The sequence below is a fragment of the Sinocyclocheilus anshuiensis genome, unplaced genomic scaffold (assembly GCF_001515605.1).
Source record: "Sinocyclocheilus anshuiensis isolate Anshui unplaced genomic scaffold, SAMN03320099.WGS_v1.1 scaffold532, whole genome shotgun sequence".
Classification (NCBI taxonomy): Eukaryota; Metazoa; Chordata; class Actinopteri; order Cypriniformes; family Cyprinidae; genus Sinocyclocheilus; species Sinocyclocheilus anshuiensis.
This window is the reverse complement of record NW_015555819.1, coordinates 233876-245855: the sequence shown is the minus strand read 5'-3', so window position 1 is coordinate 245855 and position 11980 is coordinate 233876. Positions and strand designations below refer to the sequence as shown.

Sequence of the window (11980 nt, the reverse complement as noted above, 5' to 3'; positions counted from 1 at the left end):
GTCTGTCAATGTACAAAAATGACAAATTCTGAGATTAACAATGAAAGTGAGACACATTTTTAATCGGATAAGTTGCGGATCATTCGCTCGTTCAGTTTCATTTAGTTCACAACTTATTCTCAATGTCCAGGTGGCAGTTAGGAATAAGGCTACAAAATGGCAAGCCCATGACATTAAAAACACATGGCATTACAGCCTGCAAAGTAGTGAAGCAGTTACAAAGTAGCGATGAAGTTGTTCATTTAAGAATCAAATGACTGCCAGTCTGGAGCTTATTTCCACGTTAATCGTCCAGCTTGTCGGAGTGCTTGTGGGACGATTGGCAATCACGAAGCATGTGCGCATCTCCCGTAGACATTAGAACGGGTGTGCAACATACGCCTTTTGTGGAATAAAAGATGCATGCTTGGAGATTTGTCTCTTCTTCTGGACTTTTGGAAAAAAAAAAACAACAACTACAAAAACAGCCTGAGAAAAGTAAACACAAACCGAGCCAGCCAGGAGTCAAACCTAGAATCTTCTGATCCGTAGTCAGACGCGTTATCCATTGCGCCACTGGCCCACTGGTTTCACGCTAACATACGGGGACTCCGACTATAGCGATAATAGTATTTCGACATACATTTACCAATATTTAATTACAACAGTGCAAACATTTCAAATAAAATCATTGTACAATACATCATAAATACATTTAAGTAGTTTGTAATAACAGAGATTAATCTTACATGTGCGAGTTAGTATGTTTAGCCCCCAAGTTAGCCTACTTTTAAACACTTTTAGAAATCTAATCTTTTAATGTTCACTTACGCAAACACACAAATCTGCTTAAATTTCGCGTACTTGTCAAAAACATTGTCTACATGAGGAATGTTATTAACTACAATAAAATGAAGTAGCTGTCAAGCTAGCTTACTTTAGTTAGCATGACACAAACCCTGAGTAACGTTAGATGTTCAAATTACGTTTGCTTTACCGGCCTATCTCCAGTTTTGTTCGTGCAATAAGATGTGCTTTTCTTCTGGTCAGTAACTCCATCACATATTCCTATGAGGACTGCCTCGTGTATTGATGTTGCCATGGTTAATAAGCAGAAATCTTCAGTCCATGCGATTCTCTGAACATGTGGAGACTGATAAGCGTTAAATGTAACATATTTCCGAAATATCGTGTATGTAAGCTTGATTTAAATTATTACAAACAACATTCGATTCTGATAAATGAACTTCATACATTTTTTACAAAATGTAAATATGAATGTTTGTAATTTATATGTTAAATACAAATGTTGGGTTTGTCAAAAATCCGTTTTGTTAATTTTGAATTCACGTATTCTTAGTTAACGCACGCGGTAGTGTTGTCAAATGATTAATCGCGATTAATCGCATCCAAAATAATGAAAATGTGTGTATTTATATATACATAATAAATATACACAGTACACAGATATATTATGTACATTCCAGGTTCGACTCCTGGCTGGCTCGGTTCTTTTGAACTTTGATTCGTTAGCCTACATTTTGCGGCCGCTGATAGACTCAGGCACGAATACTCGTATAAATGCGCATGTTAATATTCACATTAATTTAATATCATGTAAAATTAGACTTTAGAACTCGTGTGAACTGGTTTATTGTCGATTCGCGTTATCTCTAAGGAAAAAACGTCCTAAAATCCTTCGCTAAACTGACAGTTTAACAGACTACACTAAAGAAAGAGCTAAAAGGTGACTCAAAACAAAGTTTTAACTTCAATTTTGAGTGCAAGTCTACTATAAAATCATGTCTAATGCCTATGTTACATAGAAAACCCCATTTGCTGTAATAAGCTGCACTATCACTGCTTGCATAAAGTTATCAAAACATATTAATATGATAAACTTAATCTTGAACATAAAATATAGCCTTTTGGATTGGCCGAGGTAAATAAGTCGTTTTACGGACGTGCCGCGAGGGGGCAGTGCTTCACTGTCCTGCACAAAATAAAAAAAACTTTCCAGCAAAGTACGTTATAAAAGCGTTTAATTTGCTAAGTTCACAGTGTAAACATTGTATATTTGCGAATAATGATCAGAAACTGCTTCTGAAAGGATTTCAGTGGGTTTGGGTCACTATAAGCCATATATATAGATCGGTGATTCGGATCATTTTAGGTGTTTTTTTCTACCTATTACATTTGGTGTTGGCTTAAAATTATATTTTTGTCTTTATCCAAAAGCTATGAGTTTTTTCATTGTGTTGAAGATAAACAAAACAGTGGCGAAACGTATTTAAACAGAAAGGAACCATTAAGTCAAGTTCTAACGATTGTTTTTATGACATCCTGCGGTGACATATTAATTTGAGATTTCACGTACACTCGTTAGGCGTGTCCTGCATCCATTCACTACAGTGTTTGTCGGAGTATCGAGTTTCTAATGAGTAACATGACCCAAATGAACTCGAGAATCAAAGTTCAAAAGAACCGAGCCAGCCAGGAGTCGAACCTGGAATCTTCTGATCCGTAGTCAGACGCGTTATCCATTGCGCCACTGGCCCGATGCGTCGAACGCGCTAAGATTCGCAGTTTGAAAGGAACACATTCGTTCATGAACCTGAACCGCAGCGAGTGAAGTTCAGCATCGCTAAGTTAACTAGTTAACTGTTCTGTTTGTAGGTCGACATGTGTATATGTGAACTGTAGGTCCATGTAAGGTAAATGAATAGGGTAAATATCAAAATCCTCGTCGCGTCGTCATTATGAATAGGCACTAGGGTAAAGGGCTGAATTACTCTATGACAGCCACAATTTGATAAAGGTCTTTGTGTTGCCAGATTGAAAGAAACCACACCAATAAATAATTTTGCAACTTCATTACAACTTGCCCAATATGGATCCCCTTTATTTTCTGCCAGTTTTTGGTATATCAGTGCTTTTCAGCCTTGTTGATTCCAAGGGCCTCTTTTTTTTTGCACACAACAAAGGCAATGCTACTTTAAAATATATTCAAATTTGCATTAAAAAGGTTTTATTAGTTTACGTGACTTTCCCCAGGTCAGACTTTGTAATTATCTTGAGGGCACATTGGAAGTTTGCTGAGGCCCCTATAGTTTGGTTGTAATTGCAGATGTATGCATTTTTTCATTATTAATTATACAAATGATACAAAAACAATAATTACTAATAAAATAATATTAATAATAATTAGCAATATAATTTAGTCTATTTAACATTTCTAAAAACAGACAAAATGTTACACATTTATTTACATTTAGTCATTTAGCAGACACTTTAACAGAAATTCATGTCCATGTCTATGATTTTATTAAACCATTCAAAAATGTAATAAATAGTTTCAGATGCATATAGCATGTATACAGCACGTATAAATTAAAACAAAATAAATGTAAAAAAATAAAAAAAAACTATAAAATTTATTAAATAGTTTTGGATGAAGTAGAAAATGTACATTCGAATGAATTAAACAGATATAAAGTATTGCATCGCATAAATCAATAGATATAACATAAATACAAATTATAAAATGATTTGAATAAAAAAATATATACAATTTTTTTGATGACGTATAGCCTGTATAGCATATGTAAATTAAATTAAAATAATTAAATATAAAATATAAAAAGTATTAAAATGTATAAAACAGTTTTAGATTAAGTATAGCATGTATAGTATATATAGATAAAAAAAATTAATAAAATGATAAAGTAATTAGAATAAAAATGTAATAAATAGTTTTAGATGGAGTAGCATGGATATATAAATTAAAATAAAATACATTCAGTAAATATAAAACATGATAAAATCATTTGTATGAAAATTATAAAAGTTTTATATGACGTAGGCCTATATTAATTAAAGTAAATCTAAATTAATTAAATATAAAATAAATAAAAAAGGATAGAATAATTACAAACATGAAACATAATTTGATTTCAATGAAACCAAATAAAAAAGCTCAAAAAGCTGAAGATCTGAAAAGCTGAACTATTAGATTTTAATTTTGGGAAAAGTGGGGTTGCTTGGTTTTCTGGGGCCCTTGTTCAGTGTATTTACTGAAATCGCGTTCCACGTTTCAATTAAACGTTCCACGTCGACAACCTAACCTTGACCAAAGTTAACTGAATCATTTTTAACCGGGAATTACTGAATCTGGCAACCACAGTCCCCATAGCAAAGTTCAAAGTGTGTCTAGATTACGCAGTTGTGTTATATGTTAATGAGAGAGAGCTGAACGCTTGTGAACGCTCATTCGGCTGTGGGACTGAACACGGCGTGGCGATGAGAGGCTCTGTCGTGCTTTCACTCTGCGTCCTGGTCCTGGTCCAGCTGAGTCTACAAAACACAGTGAAGGCAGAGGATGGTAAGTCACGTTAACGTCTCGTTAGGAGCGCGTTTACTTGCACAACAGTAGCTAATTTACGCCAACTGTCAAAAACAGCTTTCTTATGAACGCAAGAAAAAGGCATTTACTCGAGCTTTGAAGCAATTGTGTTTTTCACGCGTTTTAACGTGAACAGATATGCGCACTTCGGCGAAGCTGTCAGAACGCAACGCAGGTCAATTAATCTACTAAACGGTAATGGGGCGAAAGTGCACGTAGGTGTGTCTAGTGGGTTTAGCTTAAAAACACCGTTAAAGGCGTGTATATGATACATAATCGGTTAAGCTTGATCAATGTCTTTATATATAGGCTATGCATATGTAAAATAGGCTATAATGCATGCATAAAAATGTAAACAAATTAAATAAATAAAAAATATATATACAGAACATTATAAAATAGTTTCAGATGGAGTACAGCATGTAAAATATATATAATTTTAAATTAGTGCGGTCAAACGGTTAATCGCGATTAATCGCATCCAAAATAAAAGTTTAAAGTTTACATAATATATGTGTGTGCTGTGTGTGTATATATATATATATACACATAAACACATGCATGTATATATTTAAGAAAATATGTTTATATGTTAAATATATTTATATATAATATAAAATATAAGAATATAAATGTACATGCATGTAAATATTTCCAAAATATATGCTGTATGTGAGTGTATGTATATATACATAATAAATATACACAGTACACACACATATATTATGTAAACAAAAAGTTTATTTTGGATGTGATTAATCGCGATTAATCATTTGACAGCACTAATTTAAATGAATACTAAATTAATATAAAGCGTAAAATTATGGTAAGTGGTATACAATTTTATAAAATAGCTAGTACAAAAATGCTAAAAATGTATTAAACAGTTTCAGATTAAGTATAGCATGTATAGAATATGTAAATTAAAGTAACAAATAAAAAAAAATACTTAAATAATTTGTTGTTTCAGACAAAGTGTAGCATATATAGCACATTCAAATTAAAATAAAATGAATAAATAAATAGTATAAAATGTGTTATGACAGCTTAAAATTGTGGACAATATGTATAGCACATGTAAATACAAAAAAATTAAATACATATTAAATTAATAGAAAGTACTAAATAATTAATATAAATATGTAAAATAGTGGAAGATAAAGTATAGCAGATAGAACATATTAAATATATTAAAATAAAACATGAAATATAAAATGAATAGAAATTATAAAATTATATACTGCTGTGATTCGTCCGTATGTAATCACAGCGTGCTGATATACAGCCATATCGCACGGCTACGAGTGTGATATTGAATTTATACAACAGTTTGATGGCACAAGTGTGTAAATACATAAGAAACAACAAAGCAGTGTCTTTAAAAGCCCTCTTTTGTGCAGAACTACCTCCTTCCGCCACAGATTCAAATCTCAAACTGCGTTCCAAATTACGCACTATACACTATGCACTTATACACTATGTACTTATGTACTATGTACTCAACCATGTAGTGTATGAATTTTATAAGGTTATTTTGTCATTAATAATCTGAGTCTGATAGCCCCCCCCTTCACGATGTAATTAAAGCTGCGACAATTGAGTGCATGAAGTGTCCAACATTCCACACTTCGTTGTTTATTTTTTATTTTTTGGTTATTTAAGTGCATCATCCAGGTATTTAAAGTGCACTTTTTCTTTTTGGAAGTTTCAGTGTGAACACACTACTCACACTACAAAACATCATAGAATAGTGCATAAGTACGCGATTTGGCTTCATTAAAAGCTTATTGTTTTACTGTTTTTAAAGCTCACTGTATTATGTAGTGTAAAGTATTATGAGAGAGACAGGCAGAGTGAGTGTGATTACCTGCATCTGATACAGCATTCATTCTTTAGATCAATCTCATATTCACAATAAAACATTAGTTTGAATGTCCGCCGAGGAAAGCGATATCTTTGTCGTACTATCCTTTCATCTGTTAAGAGTGATTTCCAATGACAGCGCTGCTCAGTGCATTTGTTGGCTGCATCTTACAAGCTGTTGAAAGTAAAAATAACTTCCTTGTTTACAACAGTGTTTCAGTCTTTTACAATATAAAAGTCTTTACTGCTGACTCGTAAAAACAGTCTCTTGTCGCCATCTAATGGCGGAACAATGTCACTGAAATCACCATCACGAACACACACACTGTTTTCCAATACTGAATACTATTATTATAGTGCCCAGGTGTGGCTCGTCTATATGGGCAGGTGGGGCAGAGCCTCACCAAAATATTAACCCAAAACATAGACCTCTATATAAACTGAATCAATAATAAATTGTAAATGTGTTCAGCAATGTACAACAAATATTTTTCGGATTTTCTAGACTATTTTACGTGGTAAAGTAAGCAGTATATATTAAAATCCTGAACATGGCTTTAGCAGGCATGTATGATACTAAGCGGGGCAGATGGTGCCTGAGACCTCCCAAGCTCAACAGCGCCCCACAATTTTGCAACGTAAATCTGTGGTGAAAAGGGGAACTGCAGCGTGCTCTAATTAAGAGCCATTGGGGCAGATTTGAGACTGCCCCGCTTATTTTCACATTACCTTACGTGAACCTCGCTCCACCAAGACGATATCAATCTGCTTCAGCTGTGTGTCTGCATCAGGTCAGTAAATAGCTGCCATGTTTTTTTTTTTTCTATGTTGAGTAGTGGATCAAATTAACAAAGTAGACTATACGTTAAATCCTTTAGTTTAAAGGTGTCATATGATGCTATTTTAAAGATCATTATTTTGTGTATTTGGTGTAACAGAATATGTTGACATGCTTTAATGTTCAAAAAGCACATTATTTTTCAAATACTGTACATTATTGTAGTTCCTCTATGCCCCGCCTCTCTCAAACGCTTCATTTTCTACAAAGCCCCTCCTTCCGACAAGCACAGTCTGCTCTGATTGGCCAGCTGACCCAGTGCATTGTGATTGGCCGAACACCGCAAGCACTCGTCGGAAATGTAACACCCCTTTCCTTAATCGCAAGCTTCAGCTTTCAACATAAATATAAAGACAGTACATAATGTCCTTAGTTTTACCATTAGTTCAAGCCCGAAAGGGGAACAGAGTCGCGTGACAGACACAGTGATGATGCTCATATGTATTTGCAGTACACAAGCCGCGATTAAGAAAGCTGACTCCACTGTGATGTGACCCTGTCTCTCTCCCATGCACACACACACACACACACACACACGGCGCAAAACTCTGCATTTGAACAGTCAATAGCAAATACTTAAACTATTAAGAAAACATACTTACAGTAGCTGATTCAGAATGAGCGCCAGATTGTGATAGCAAAGTCAGAATTGACCCTTTTTTTTTAGAAATAGCCTTTGCACAGCCAGCCTGGTAGGCTACTCTCCTAGGTTCACAAAACTAAATAAATCTTAACCAATGATTCCTCATTGCATCTACTTTCGGAAGGCCAAATAAAGTGCTTTTGCACCTAGAAGCGGCACCTAGTGGCAAAGAATGAAGTTGCATTTTCATTCAGACCAACTTGAAAATTGAGTAATGGTCAAGTTTTCCCGGGTCTGCACACGCAACAAGTGGGCGGGCAATATGCTAATGTTTCATGTTGACGTCAACATGAAACGGCTTCCCAGATAGCACACATACGTCTGCAAGATGTCTGTTAAAGATCACTTGATCTGGAAAGCATCTGCTGTGTATAAGATGTCAGTTTTAAATACATTCTAAACCATAAACATCTTAAAGACATCTAATAGACGTCTATTTGACATCTGATAGGAAACGTCCTATAGACGTATTGCAGATGAGCAAACACTAAAAAATACATCTTGGAGATGTACATGCAGACGTCAAATAGACGTCTCCGTGATGTACGTGTGCTATCAGGGTTGGGATTCGTTTTAAAAACGACTCGTTTAAATGATTCAGAGACGACTCTTTCTTTTGAGAGACAATAACTTTATACACGGTGCACTTTCAGATTTAAAACTTTGCAGGATGTTTTCATTCACTTAGAGCAGTGTTACACACTGCATGAAAGGTAATTTTCAAAAATCTATAATAGGGGCACTTTAAATAATATTATTATTTATATCAAATATTATTTATTGAATAATAATATGTAATAAACAACAACAACAGCCAGCATAAAACCTGCTAGGCAATTCAGTCAAAAGTACAAAGGCAGCGCTCTGATATACAGCATTAAAGTTACATAAAATATAACGTGATGAGATTTTGCCCTCTGACAAAACGATTTGCTCTGGAACAAATAATAGATTAATGAGACCAAAGACTGCCTGCGAAATTTACCCAGAATGAATTATATCTCATGCTTAACCACCATAGAGACATCAGAGCCAGCAGCAGATTCCAGAAGATCTGGCCGAGGTGAGGCGCTCTCGGTGGGCTCATGAGCGCTGGACGCCCACTGACGCCCTGGAGCTCACTTCTCCGAAAACATTGAAGCAAATTTTCAAATAGAAGTTATCTTTATTAACAAACTGCATATTGGAAGTATACTGTAAACAACTACATCTTTTCATAAAAAAACTCTTAAAACTACATTCCGTGACACAAAAACAGTATTGTTTATAAAATTATAGTGGATTTGGGCATCTGCCATGACACTCGCTATGAGAAATACTGCAAGCTGTGTTCTGATATCACTAGAATATCGCAACGCAGGAAAAGGCTCTCAGTCAATCAGATTCGAGAACCAGAAAGAACTGTTGTATAAATATATATTATGCAAATTCTTAAGGTTAGACAATGTATTTTCTAATATTACTGCTAATGTTAATATTATTTTAAGTATGTGAATTGTCATAAAATTTAAATATTCAAAGTCAACACTGAAATTTGAAGGACAACCAATTGCTTCTTTTGTTTTCAATTTCTATGGCGGTTTAACTGAAAATGAATAGCAAATCATACTGTGAATATCCCTTTTTTTATGAATTACACAGGACCTGTCTTGCAAACCAAGTTTGGGGCCCTGAAAGGTGAATATGTGAAAGCGAAGGGAAAGGACACAGTTGTCCATTCCTACCTGGGTGTTCCGTTCGTCAAGCCGCCCGTAGGTCCTTTGAGATTTTCTCCTCCACAGCCTGCAGAGAAATGGGCCGGAGTGAGAGACGCTACAAAACAGCCCTTCATGTGAGAATAAAACCAAACTAATGCAGCTGTAGATCAGCCGTTTCGCTTCAACACCTAGCTTTTACATTGTTCCTCTGTGTCTGTCCCAGGTGTCTGCAGGAAAAGCAGATAGTTGAAGACTTGGTAGCCAATATATCAATGAACATAGAGGTTCCTGACTCATCAGAGGACTGTCTTTACCTCAACGTTTACACACCTTCTAAACCTGGAGCAAATGACAAGTTGCCTGTAAGTGTGTCTGATTTGAATGAACTTTGTTGCATTTTTATGGATGTATTTTAATGTTGTTTTTAACGGTGCAAAAGGTCATGGTTTGGATCCATGGTGGAGGTTTGTCGATGGCTGCTGCATCACTGTTTGACGGACATGTTTTGGCTGCCTATCAGGATGTAGTTGTGGTTCTGATTCAGTACAGACTTGGCCTACTTGGATTTTTCAGGTAAAAACGAATTGTTACCAACATAAAGATCCAACAAAACCTAAAATAGTTCATTTATTCAATTAAATCAATTCTAAATTCTTGACATAAACCTGTCCAGGCATTGGAGTGACCATAAAAGATGACAAATCAAACATTATTAAGGTTTATATTTGTTTTTTCTTCATCAGCCCATGTGTCTTTGGAGTTCAGACTTGCATGTTAATTGTTTGAACAGCCATAAAGTCTTATTAGCTCATGTTTTTGATGCTTCGGATTCTCTGATTAGTGATTGAGACAGTGGTTTTGAGGTCTAAGTTCTCTGATGAGGTTGTATGATGATCTTTTGCTCTTTAGCACGGGAGATGAGCATGCTCCAGGAAACTATGGTCTTCTGGATCAGGTTGCAGCTCTTCAGTGGGTTCAGGAGAACATCCACAGCTTCGGTGGAGATCCTGGATCTGTGACCATCTTTGGAGAGTCTGCTGGAGGAGTCAGTGTGTCTTTACATGTAAGGATTAACACAAAAAATGTAATGCGGTGCATTATTATTAGTATTTCATTAGAATATTATTTTATATCTTCAGTTTTCATCGTAATTTTAGTGTACATTTTAGTAATTTTTTTATTATTATATTTTTATTTTGATTGATTGATTTATTTTTGTTTGTTTGTTTTAGCAATTTTAATACTTCAACTTCAACTTATTTTATTTCAGTTAGCTGCCAGGGCAACATTTTCAATTTTCATTTAAGTTTTTTTATATTTAAGTTTTTCATCTAATATTTATATTTTATTTAATTGTAGTTTTATTTCAATTAACATTTTAATATATTTTTTTGTATTTATATATATTTATATTAGTATATTATTATTTTCATCACACAAACATATGTGTGTGTACATATTGCTTATAATTTTCAGACATGTGATATACATCTTTTACAGTAAATAGTATTTTATTATTAAATATGATATATCCATATCATGAATGAATACAATTTCCTGTTTTATTTTCTCCCCCATTTTGGCCGACACATTTTTAACTCTAACCCTAACCAATTTTATTTTTAAGAATTTCATTCATTTAATAAAGGCATTTACACTATTATGATGCCAGGACATAGAAATATAAGAAAATGAATTTGAATACTGAAACTAAAAGCATGTTTTTAAACATGTTTTAAATAAAAAAGAAAAAAACAACAACATCATTTTAAACATAACATAATATTTTTTACATATAGATTCTTTCTCCATTATCTGCAAACCTCTTCCATCATGCCATCGCAGAGAGCGGTACGGCAGCAGTGGATGCCATCATGAGTCCCAACCCTCTGCCAACAGCCCAAGTACATTTCCCAAATGCATTACAATTTCAATTTTACAATTGGCATCTTATTATACCTTGACTTACAGATTTTTTATCAAAACTTATCAACATCTTTCTGTAGTTTGTAGGAAATGCATCTGGCTGTGATATTTCCAGCACAAAGAAGGTTGTTGACTGTGTGATGCAGCTGACTGAAGACGACATACTGACACTGCTTAAGGTCTGTCTGTTCACATACTGGGTTTTCTCATAGAATCATATGCGAACAGTCTTCTTACGCACTAAATGTTGTGTTTGCATATATATATGTCTTTTGAAACAGGAGCATCCAATGGTTCATTTTGGAGTGACGATGGATGGCTGGTTCCTTCCCAAGCCTGTAGAGGAGCTTCTTCAATCCCAGCAGTTTAATAAAGTGCCTCTGATCACTGGAATCACGAATGATGAGAGTGGATATATGCTGCCTAGTGTAAACACTGTTTCACTTTTAAAATATGTAAAAATACAAGCATAAGATTTGTTTTTCCAAAAATTCAGTCAGAATTGTACAGTATATTCATATTTAGCAAATGCTTTTCCGTAGTTCTTTTCACCACAAGGATGGATAGATGGGATGGACATGGAACAGATCTTGCCATTTTTGACCATATTTAACCCTACCGTAAGATAAAAC

General features: G+C 34.5%; 2 protein-coding genes and 2 non-coding genes across 7 annotated transcripts in view; 1 reads left to right on the top strand and 3 right to left on the bottom strand.

The window, feature by feature from the left end:
• LOC107675238 (programmed cell death protein 2-like) overlaps window positions 1-1192 on the bottom strand; it is an 8699-nt gene extending 7507 nt beyond the window's left edge. The window contains 1 exon segment of the mRNA XM_016469517.1: window positions 977-1192. Within this exon segment, the coding sequence (XP_016325003.1) occupies window positions 977-1081 (105 nt within the window). The 5' untranslated portion in view covers window positions 1082-1192.
• On the bottom strand, window positions 490-562 carry trnar-acg (transfer RNA arginine (anticodon ACG)). The gene has a single exon. It is a non-coding gene; the product is annotated as a tRNA-Arg (tRNA).
• Window positions 1193-2464: 1272 nt separating the features above from the next.
• On the bottom strand, window positions 2465-2537 carry trnar-acg (transfer RNA arginine (anticodon ACG)). The gene has a single exon. It is a non-coding gene; the product is annotated as a tRNA-Arg (tRNA).
• A 1672-nt stretch (window positions 2538-4209) lies between these two features.
• Window positions 4210-11980, top strand: part of ces2b (carboxylesterase 2b) — a 24719-nt gene continuing 16948 nt past the window's right edge. For 3 of the 4 annotated variants that reach the window (XM_016469548.1, XM_016469549.1, XM_016469550.1), the window contains exons 1-9: window positions 4210-4360; window positions 9367-9556; window positions 9646-9784; window positions 9862-9995; window positions 10332-10485; window positions 11222-11326; window positions 11429-11527; window positions 11630-11776; window positions 11891-11968. In XM_016469548.1, the coding sequence (XP_016325034.1) occupies window positions 4279-4360; window positions 9367-9556; window positions 9646-9784; window positions 9862-9995; window positions 10332-10485; window positions 11222-11326; window positions 11429-11527; window positions 11630-11776; window positions 11891-11968 (1128 nt within the window). In that variant the 5' untranslated portion in view covers window positions 4210-4278. The remainder of the gene's footprint in view (window positions 4361-9366; window positions 9557-9645; window positions 9785-9861; window positions 9996-10331; window positions 10486-11221; window positions 11327-11428; window positions 11528-11629; window positions 11777-11890; window positions 11969-11980) is intronic. The other variant, XM_016469551.1, reaches the window with a different exon arrangement.